The sequence below is a fragment of the Halichoerus grypus genome, chromosome 7, assembly GCF_964656455.1.
Source record: "Halichoerus grypus chromosome 7, mHalGry1.hap1.1, whole genome shotgun sequence".
Taxonomy (NCBI): domain Eukaryota; kingdom Metazoa; phylum Chordata; class Mammalia; order Carnivora; family Phocidae; genus Halichoerus; species Halichoerus grypus.
Genome location: NC_135718.1, coordinates 68,381,929 through 68,393,058, shown reverse-complemented (window position 1 = coordinate 68,393,058; position 11,130 = coordinate 68,381,929). Strand labels below are relative to the sequence as shown.

General features: G+C 45.8%; 1 protein-coding gene across 6 annotated transcripts in view; it reads left to right on the top strand.

Moving 5' to 3' along the window:
* The first annotated feature begins 2 nt into the window (after positions 1 to 2).
* The window catches only part of TTC13 (tetratricopeptide repeat domain 13), a 91,248-nt gene continuing 80,120 nt past the window's right edge, over positions 3 to 11,130 (top strand). For all 6 annotated transcript variants that reach the window (XR_004909868.2, XM_036069072.2, XM_036069071.2 and 3 more), the window contains exon 1: positions 3 to 337. Coding sequence is in view for 5 of the 6 variants with exons in the window: in XM_036069072.2 (XP_035924965.1) it covers positions 91 to 337 (247 nt within the window). In the remaining variant the exon portion in view is untranslated. The remainder of the gene's footprint in view (positions 338 to 11,130) is intronic.

Sequence of the window (11,130 nt, the reverse complement as noted above, 5' to 3'; positions counted from 1 at the left end):
CCCTTGCCACGGCCCACCTGCCCACCGCGGGTTAAGGCTGGGAGGCCGCACCGTGCGGCGAGGGCCGCCGCACATGCGCCTTGAGGAAAGATGGCACCTGCCGGCTGCTGCTGCTGCTACTGCTGCTGGGGCGGCGCTGTGGCCGCCGGACTGCTGCTGTTGTTGGGGATCCTGTCCGCCGGGCTGTGCCCGGGCGCCGTGGCCACCGAGCACTACTCGCCGCTGTCGCTGCTCAAGCAGGAGCTGCAGCACCGGCAGCAGCAGGAGGCCCCGGCAGGCGGCGGCTGCAGCCCTCAGTCCGGGGACTGGGGAGACCAGTACTCGGTCGAGTGCGGCGGTGAGTGGGCGGCGGCGGGCGGGCGTGCGTCCCGGTCGCCCGGGGCCGCGGGGGCGGCGGGGCCGTGGGAACGGCGGGCCCCGGGGCCGAGGTTCTGGGCCGCCCGGGCCTCACCGCCGGCAGCCGCGGTGCGGCGTGTGCTCCTGCGGGAGCCGCTTCCCGCCGCTCGCACCCATGCCGCTGCGCGCCCTCCTCTCGTAGCCGCCGTGGGGAGGGTGGTGAATGGAGAAAAGAGCTGACAGCATGTTACTGCGGCCAGGGCCGCCTCTCCGGAGTCCTAGCAACTGTTGAAAGGGTGGAAGAGAAGATGGCAAGTGGCCCGGAGCAGCCCCCGTACCCGCTCCGGGCCCCGCGGGTGCCGGGGGAGCGAGGGAGGGACCGACGGACGAAGGAGGACCGGGTCCGGAGAGGGGATCCCTGGCCCGTCTTAGGCCCAGAAATCAGGTTTTCTGACCTCTTGGGTTGATGTCTTGTATTAAACACAACCTCTAAAAATGTGAAGCCTGAAAGAAGGAAGGGAACAAAATTCCAAGCCCATTTTATCTGCTCGTTGACGTCTTGCTTCCAGTTATTTAAGACTGACCTGTGACCTGTCAGGTGTCTCCCAGAGGGCAGAAAGGGCCCTGCAGGCCTTGAGCCTGTGTATGTCAGAGCTGTGTGTGTATTGGAACTAGGCCAGCTCACTCATTAAGATGGGCGCTATTGCCCTCAGCTTAGTAAGTCATGGCAGATGCTTCAGGGTCAAAATATGTGTGTATGGTTTTTTTGTTTTGAGGTTCTCCATTGGGTCTTTTCACCCTTCAATCCCCTCCCTTCCTTTTCCCTTCCTGTCCCTTTCCTCTTCCCTGGAATTCACTTAAGACTTGCTTTTGAAAATTCTGGGTCTACCGAACTCCCTAGAAGCTGGCTGGTTGCTTTTATGGCCTGAGCAGTGTTCTTTACTATTGTGTAACTGGGAAGACAATAAGTAATTTTTAGTTGAGATGAAATGTCCAGATTAGCACACTCTGATTTCCTTTAAGCACAATCTGACTCCCTTAAGGAAATCTCACTTATTGGAGGGTATGTGACTTCTTTATTTTGTAGTAGGCCTTGGCTAGTAATGGTAATAGGGCCAGCGTTGTAGAGTGGGAACAGAATGGCTTTTACCTCTGTCGCTTTCTGTGACTCTGCACAAGGTAATTGCTTGTCTTTGCAGAATTGCCGCCTCTCTCAATTGAAGGCAGTTACCTAAATACGGGGTTTCATTTTCTTCACAAGAGTGCTGTGAGGAAAGTGAGAAATAGCCAACACATATGGAGGGCTTGCTGTATGCCAGGCACTAGTATGCGAGCTTTAGGTTGATTAGCCTATTCTCTTAAATCTGTCAGCACACCATTCTCTACCTCATTGGATGGTAACTCCTTTTCCTCAGATGGGGAAACTGAGACACAGTGAAATCATCACCTTCCTGAGGCCCCCCAGCTGTAAAGGGAGGAACCCAGGCAGGCAGGCTCTGGATGAAACTTTGTTTTAGACGCTAAGTAGTTACAGGTAGGAAACCACATCTGTAGTATTTGCTAGCATATAGGACGTTATTATGTAAATCTTCATTTCCCTTTCCCTCCTGTAGTCATGTGATGCTCACTGGCCCAGGGAGACCCAGATTCTAGGCAATGGAAGATGCAAATCAAGATTTCTATTATGAAATTGCTTGATATTCTTGACCTAGGTGGCTCATTTCACTCTGTGGCATCAGGCTCATGCCAGTGTTTGAGTCCTTATTTGAGCCAACTCTGACCTGTATTATGCTTTTCTCCTAGATTATATAGGTTTTCATGAACTAGGCATTTGGAAGAATTCTCCTCTCCATTCTGCCAGTTCCCTGATATGTGGGAACCATTACCTTGTGTTCTCTGCTTCAGAGGATGAACACTATATTATGAGATTTTAAGCATACTTTATTCAAATGTTTCAATTTTCTATTTATATCCCCCATGTAGTACTTATTTTCATAGTTTGGAATTACAAAGGTGCTGTTGCAGATGCGTGGCATGAGTCTTTGAGCCAGCCGTCCCTGGGCTGACATCAGTGTCCCGCAGCTGCTGACAGGTGCTAAAGTGGCTGGGCCACTGCTGCTCGCCCCAGTTAATCATTCCCAAAGGCAACTGCTTGTGCTCCTCGGCACTCCGGCTGTTTCTCTTAGCTTTATTGGCTGTGGTACGTGACAGAAGCCCTCTCTATCAGGGTAGCAACTCCCAAAGTGTCTCTCGCTTCTCCCTCCTCATCTTGGGCAAGTAGGTGGAAGCTGGACCCTATGAAACCTGCCCCAGTCCCTTACTGTCCTAAGAACAGATGTAGGAACAAATTCAGGATTTGCAGCTAACCATGTTGTAACCTAGGGGCTCATGTTCTGAATCCAGAACCCCCTTCTGCTCAACAGTAGGGCCTAGATAAGTGCCAGGATCCAGAACGAGCCATTTCTTCAGAGCCTCGCTGTCTGTTAATCATACCATCACTTGCTGCCTTTCCAGCCACAGGCCTGTCCATATCAAGCCAGTCAGGGGACAGACGCAGAAGCCACTTTTCAGAAATGTTCCCATAGCTTTTGGATTCTGACGGCTGATTGATGCCGCTTGGGTCTAAATCTGCACACCTTCTGGTGAGCTGTATGTGTATTCTCGTAAGACAGAACCCCCAGTAATTATAGAGCCAAAGGCAGCAGCTGGTGGGAGCGCATAGGTCTGAACACAGCACTGGCAGTCGCTGTGCTGTGTGGACCACCCTCAAATGGAATCCAGTGCCCTGGGAGCAGAGACAAGCGTGGGTGACCCAGGCGCCAGGGGTCTCAGCCTGACTTTGCTGTTCCCAGGCCCCCTTCAACTTTCTCTTCCAGTGCAATTTTTACATTTTACTTGAAAGGCATGTATAACCACAAACGTCAGATCATTTCTCTGTTTTCCTGGGGAAAAATAATCTTACTTTTAAAAGAAGTGAACACTGAAATGTACATATTTTTTCTTTTTGTTTTAAAGATTTCGTTTATTTGTCAGAGAGAGAGCAAGCACAAGCAGGGGGAGCGGCGGGCAGAGGGAGAAGCACGCTCCCCGCTGAGGAAGGAACCTGATGCAGGGCTCGATCCCAGGACCCTGGGATCATGACCTGAGCCGAAGGCAGATGCTTAACAGACTGAGCCACCCAGGTGTCCCCATATTTTTCAAATAAAAATAAATTTCCCTTCGTTGTTACCTTTGCCCTGTTTGTATTTTGGAATTGTGGGAAGAAATAAGGAACAGAAGTTTTTCCCCTAGTTTTATATTTATAAACACTATGTACGTTCTTATTTAATCCTCTCAGCACTGCAGCAGGTACTGTTTTTATCCCCGTTCCACGGTAGAACATAGAGCCAGGGTTTGAACCTGGCCTTCTGACCCTTTGTGTATTATTTCCTCAGTAATATTTCCCTCTTAGAATAATTTCTTGTCAGTATTAATGATCAAGTCCTATACCCTTCACCTTTGTTGAAAGTTACATTCTTAAATAACTTGTAGAATTTTATATGGACATATATGGAAGGATGCTTTATTGCATTTAGTATTTTGAACTATAGCGCTAGAATGAATTTTTTTTTTTTAAGATTTTGTTTATTTATTTGAGAGAGAGACACAGCAAGAGAGGGAACACAAGCAGGGGGAGTGGGAGAGGGAGAAGCAGGCTTCCCAAGGAGCAGGGAGCCCGATGGGGGGCCCGATCCCAGGGCCCTGGGATCATGACCTGAGCCAAAGGCAGACGCTTAATGACTAAGCCACTCAGGTGCCCCGAAGACTAGCACTGGATCTGTAGAATGGATCTGTTCTTTCACAGGAAAGCTATCTGTGTGCCTACTACTTGCTACTCAGTGTTCTGGACCCTGGGGATACAGCACAGCTGGCTAGCTTCCCCGTGTGGAGCCTGCATTCTGGTCGGGGAAGAGATGAATGTGTAGTAGGCCCACTGATAAGTGCCTTGAAGAATAAAAAGTACTGGGCGCCTGGGTGGCTCAGTCGTTGAGCGTCTGCCTTCGGCTCAGGTCATGATCCCAGGGTCCTGGGATCGAGCCCTGTATCGGGCTCCCTGCTCGGCGGGAAGCCTGCTTCTCCCTCTCCCACTCCCCCTGCTTGTGTTCCCTCTCTCGCTGTGTCTCTCTCTGTCAAGGAAATAAATAAAATCTTTAAAAAAAAAAAAAAAAGAATAAAAAGTACTGTGCTACTTTGCGAGGGGGCCAGGGAAGGCCTCTGGTAAGGTGGCATGAACAGAGCCCTGGGCAGAGTGAGCTTTGAAGAGATCTTAGAGATGTCTTAATTTGATACCCCAGTGTTGTAGATCTGGTAAGTTACGGTCCAGGTAAGCTGAAACATGTCTGTCGATTGAAGACTTCATCTCTCTCTCCTCTGCTCTTCCTGCTAAAGCTAAACTGCATCTCATTCAAAGGTGGCATTCATCCTGTATTAGATATATCTACATGTTCTTACAGACTAAGATGTATTTTGATAGTTCACATGTGTGTACTTCTTGTAATTGTTCGGAAAATACTTTTATTTTCCTTTTTTGAAAATATAATATTTACAGGAACAGTGACTTTGTGATTTTTTTCCTTTTTACTGCCTTCTTGAGACTTTTGTCTGCTCCAAAGTGAGGTAGTCCTTGTACTTGATGTCTTTATGGTGCTTTTGAAATGGCCACCTTTATCTAGCTGGCCGCGTTAGCCCTACCTATACTTAATGCCTCAGTCAAGTTCAATGATTAATTTACAACCTGAAGTAATTTTCTTTAGTTTATTGAAATTAATAATGCAAGATTTGAGCTTATTTTCCCACAGTTCTTTGTGAAGAAAAGAACATTTGTGTTTAAATGGGAGATGTTAGCTGCCAGAAAAATAAGGAAGTAGCTATAAACCTAACTGTGTTTGACAGTCACTAAGACTTAAAGATTGTTCATATATCTTTCTTAACAGAGGAATCAGTTAGTTAAATAGTTGACATCGGTCTTATTGCTCACAGCACTTAAATCATTGCTATGCCTTAGAGGTAGCAGGGAATCAACAGAGGGACACTTTTACAATGAGAGCCCTTTCCTGTTTTGTTCTGGCTATGGGGAAGTTAAGGACCAAATTTTATGCTCAGTCATGGTAACTGTGGTAACCCTTACTGTTATATTTGCTTGATCCTTTTCCTCTTGGCCCTGATTTTCTTTGTGTGTTATCATATATAGTTTTGTAGCAAATCTCTTCCAATCTTTTTTTAAGGTATACACAAATAAATTTGCCAGTGTAGGGTAACCAGCTTATTTTGAGTGCAGAGACCAAGGCATAGAGCGGTAAAGAGATTTATATCCCCCAGCCCTGGGCACTGTGGTATTGTCTGGAGGATGCTTGCCTCTTTTGCTACCTGAACAGCATCTTTCAGAAAGTTTCTGCTTTAGGAGTTGCTTTTCGTAGCATGAACCCTATGAAGATGATAGCTGTGGTATTTGCATACTCATTAGCTTTCTCAAATAGATCTATTGTTATTAAGAATTACATTTACCTTTTAAAAGGTCTGTACACTGGTAGACATGTTCGGCTTTGGTTACTGAGGGTTTGTTTTCTCCCCTGCTCTGGATGAGGGCAAAAGATATGTGGCCTGGGTTTTAGAACCTAACCTATGTGGACTAGGCCTGCAGGAAGTGGCTGAGCACTTTGTGTATACAGACTTCTCAAGAAGTTCTCTAGCACGTAGGCATGGCTTGGCTCCACTGCACTCCCTAAATGCTTGGCCAGCTGACCGACTTCTGAAGCTTCCCCTTTTCACAATGTGGCGTTTTAAAGAGGTCATCTTATCTTTTTGTTTGGGCTTGTTATCTTGCGGATAGAATAAATGCAAAATTTATTGAAGTAGCAGAATTTTAATGCTTTTCACTTTGCATTAATGCTAACATTTTCCTCTGTTAACCTTTTTTTAAAGTTTTTACTTTTTATTGAAATGTGACATATATGCGGACAAATGTGTCACTGACTGGTGTTTACTTCATGACTTTTCACAAACTGAACAACCTGTGTAACTAGAAAGAATCCCAAATACATAACTGATAGCTGTTTTTAAGCTTGCTGATAAAGTCTCATTCCACATTCCCCTGGTTTGATTTGGAGATAACTTGGTATGACTTTATTTCTGGTTCAGGTATCAGCACAGTGGATGTGCACCACTCAGGTGCTGCTGTTTTGTACGTAGACACTCAGAAATCCTGCGCCAGACGGTCTGCCTCTTCTACACGGAAGAGCACTTGAGTCCTCTTGTGACCTTTTCCTGCCTGTGTTTGGGGTGTTCACAGTGACTCTGGGGGTGCCTGGATGGCTCAGTCAGTTAAGCATCTGCTTTCGGCTCAGGTCATGACCCCAGGGTACGAGATCCAGCTCGAGCTCCACGTTGGGCTCCCTGCTCAGCGGGGAGTTGCTTGTCTCTCTCCCTCTGCCTCAACACCGCCCACCCCCCTGCTTGTGGGCAAGTGCTCTCTCTCACACTCTCTCTCTCTCAAATGAATAAAATCTTCAAAGTGACTGTTCCCTTTTCACTAAGGTTTTCACATCATTGCCTAGATTTGCTTCAGCTTTCCCAGTAGAGTTGATGGTATTTGACAGCATGTGTGGGTTTATGAAAAAGTCTTCAGCTCTTAAAAGTATGTGTCACTTGAAGCATCTGCTGTGTCTTCAATCCATGCTACAAGCCCAGGCTAAGTGAGTAGCCTTTGTGGCTAAGGCTGGCTGCTCACTTTGCTGGCTCCAGCGCCCCCCACCCGCTTCTCTTCTTGGATCGATGCCACATCATTTGCTTCCCTGCCTCTTTTTCCATTCTGTGCAGCTGGCCAGCTCCTTTTCTTTTGGTTGTATGTATTCTGTACATGTGTTAATACTTTCGGGTGGGTCAGTACAGCTTTGATCAGATTATACTCATGCTTGGTTATAAAGCCATTCTGTCTCTTTCAGATGCCCTTTGCAGATCTTTGTTCTAATGGATTAATTATATGTTGACCTTATAATCTAATTCCCAGTGGGCAGCCTCTATTTTCAAGTTGTTTTATGATAACTTACACATCTCAGGTACAGATGAATAATATTTTGTTAGAACAAAAGAAGCATATGAATTCAGAGGAGGAGAACTTTTCCTCCTCCTGCTTTTCCTGTTATTGCATTCTAAAAGAAACTTACCATTTGGGACCATCAACCAATGTGATGTACAAGGTCCTCAACAGTGGTTGTCTTACAAATGCAGAAATTGATAACAGCAAAAGGCAGTATAATTGATGCTGCCTTGCAGCTGCTTGGCCTTCTGGTAGCTCCTCTAGCCACAGGAATGCTTACGGTTCTTCCCGGGTCACCCTACGCCTCGGACTAGAATTGCCTGACTTCCAAGTTCTAGCCTATCCATGGGAAAAGCCCAGTCATCCTTGTTTTCAGGTGAACTTGGCACACTTCTATAACTAGAGCAAGGTGGTCAAGTGGTGAGTGCAGCCCAGCAGCTGTTGAGTTCCTTATAAAACGTCTTCCTTCAGGAATTGGCTCTGGGTTTGCTGTTTACAAGCTTTCAGTCAGTTTCACCTGCAAATGTGAATGTATGACAAATACCTGCAACTTCCAAAGCCACGTCTCCTTGCCTCACGAGGAGGTCATTTGATTTGATTGAGAAGGAAGCAATCAGAAGAGAACTTCCCCAGCATCATAGCTACAGCTTGCCAAAGGCTCTAGACTCATCTTTTGCCTCTGGTCCTGTCTGGGTGTGGACTTGTTGGAGCCTCCTTGAGTGTAGCCCTCTTCTTGTACGGAACATCTCATTCCCTCTTGTCTTCCATCAGCATACAAATGGCTATAATAGCTCCTGTCTAGAAAAAACAGGGAACAAAGACAGGACCACACGTCCTTCCAGCCACCTCTCTTCTCTCTGCTTCCTTTATAGCAGAATTCCTCAAAGGAGATGTTTCTGTGCACTGTCTCCATGCCTCCAGTTTTTTCTTGAACCTACTGCAGTCAGCTCCTTGTGCCTCCACCAAAACCAATCTTAAAATCAGCTGTCTGTGGGGTTTGGAAGGGCAGGAAAGAAGTTTGGTGGCATTGCTCTACCTAAACCATCTATTATTACGACCCAGCATTGGCAGAATGGGTGGTGACGAGTGGACCATGCCACCTCTGTTGATGTGGTGTCCTAGAGCACGATGTGGCCAGCCTCGCCTTTGCAATTTCTTCATCTTGTGACCTTAAACACATCCATTAACACTGAGCTCATTTCCCCATGTGTGTGATGAGCCTAAGGTGTGTTCTACCTACGCCAGAGGTTGGAGGACCAAAGGAAAGAGTGTTGTGAGAGCATTTTGAAAGCTGTAAAGTGCTGTAAAAACCAAAATAATCTTAAGGAAAGAAGGAAGAAGAAATGGGGGCGCCTGGGTGGCTCAGTCGTTAAGCGTCTGCCTTCGGCTCAGGTCATGATCTCAGGGTCCTGGGATCGAGCCCCGCATCGGGCTCCCTGCTGAGCAGGAAGCCTGCTTCTCCCTCTCCCACTCCCCCTGCTTGTGTTCCCTCTCTCGCTGTGTCTCTCTGTGTCAAATACATAAAAAAAAATTGCTAAGAAGGAAGAAGAAATGAACAGCAAAACCCTCCGACAATTTTAGCCTAGATATGTATACAGTGGACCCTTGAAGAATGTGGGGGTTGGGGCACCCTTCCTCCCCCACCCATGTACATCTTCTGACCATCAAAAATCCATGTACAACTTCTGACTCCCCACAGAAACTTTACTAATAGCCTGTTGTTGACCGGAAGCCTTACTAGTGACAAGTAGTTTGATGGACACGTATTTCGTGTATGTATTATACACTATATTCTTAGAATAAAATAAGCTGGGGTAAAGGAACTGTAGTCAAGAAAATCATAAGGAAGAGAAAATACATTTACAGTAGTATACTGTATTTATTTTAAAAATCTGCGTGTAAGAGGACCCACGCTGTTCAAACCCAACCATTTCCTGTGAATTGTGGGCATTATATCTCCTCACAAAAGCCCTGGGAGGGTATGTGGTGGTAGTTGTTCCTGTTTTACAAATGAGGGAACAGGCTAAGAGATATGAAAGGACTTGTGCAGTCAGCCAGCCGGTGAGGCATCTGATGGGGGTCAGTCTGGCTCCCCAGCCCACGCCCTGAACTCTGGAGCTTTGCCTCCAAGCTAACTACTCTTCCTCTGACTTCACATTTGATTAGCTTTCAGTATAAGAGCTGGTTCTTTGAAAATACTGGTGATGTTTAGACAATTATCTAGCAAGGCTCATCAAGAAAAGTGAGAAGAAACAAATATTTGACTTTAGGGATAAGGGAGTATAATGGAAAATGAGAATCATTGTAATAACTCTGTGTATAGTTTTATGGCAAAGATGTAAAACAATTCAAAGAAATGTTCTTCAGATAGTTCTTTAGAAAAAAAGGCAAATTACCAAGTTGACTTACCCTCCTTCTCTTAAATACCTTGCCCCCACCAGGGTCAGCTCTGTTTTTCTTGTTAAACTTAAGCTTCTGGAGCTGTCATTGAGATCCTACCTCCTTCCCCTATTTACTCATCCATTGTTAAGTTAATGATTATCAAATTCATACCTGTAGCTCTTATCTTTCCCTGGAATTTCCTAACTACATGCGAGACAGCTTCTAGTTGAGTATCTCCCAGGCACTGGGCTCTTGACTGCCCTCTGAAACCATTCTTCCTCTTAAACTTCCCATTTCAGTTAATGGCCCCTGTACCTTGTGTTGCTACACAAACTGGAAACCAGTGCCTTTGTCCTCTTTTCATGCCTAATTTTTCTCAAAGCCCTGTCTTTTTTAATTCCTCTACCTTTTTGGAGTCTGACCCTCCATTTCAACCCATTGGTCTCTGCCTTTGTTTGGACTTTTCCTATTTTTTAGCTGGCCGCGGCCTCCCACTTGGCCTCCCTCCTCTCGTCTTCTGGGCTCTTCTCTCCTCACACAACTGTCCATAATCTTTCTTGTGCTTAAGCCTTTGGTGGCTTCTTCGTATTGATGAAGACAGGGAGTAAATGAGCTGGAAACTAAGCTTGAGCAACAGGAAAAGGAAAGAAGGGAAGTTGGAAGCAGTGCCTAGAACAAAGCCAGAATAAATGAATGAGAAACAGCAACAATAGAATTGATAAATAGATCCAAGAGTTGGTTCTTTAAAAAAGAATAAAATAGATCAACCTGCTAAGGCTAACGCATATATAGAAGAGCAGAGGCAAATGTACTTTAGGAGTGAGGGGCCGTGTGGACAATTGTAGAGGCCATGGGAATTAAGACACAAATGTGGAGAAATCCCTGCTAATAAGATTAAAAATGTGAATCACTCAATAAATGTTTAAGAGATGATCTAGAAGAAAAAGATAAGATTCTGTATTGTGTTTTGAGAATATTTCTGTAGTAATTATCTTTAAATTTTACTTGCGGGATGCCTGGGTGGCTCAGTCAATGAAGTGTCTGCCTTCGGCTCAGGTCATAATCCTGGGGTCCTGGGATCGAGCCTCGCATCCGGCTCCCTGCTCAGCGGAGAGTCGGCTTCTCCCTCTCCCTCTGACCCTCCTCCCCACTCGTGCTTTCTCTGTGTCTCTTTCAAATAAAATCTTTTAAAAAAATATAAAATAAATCTTAACTTGTGTTATCTGAGCAAGGAGGAATACAATGTTTTCCTGATTCTATGGAAATCTATACCATCTAAATACAGGTGGTTGGGTTGTTATTGTAAAATAATCAAAGCCATAGTGAGCTAAACAGTT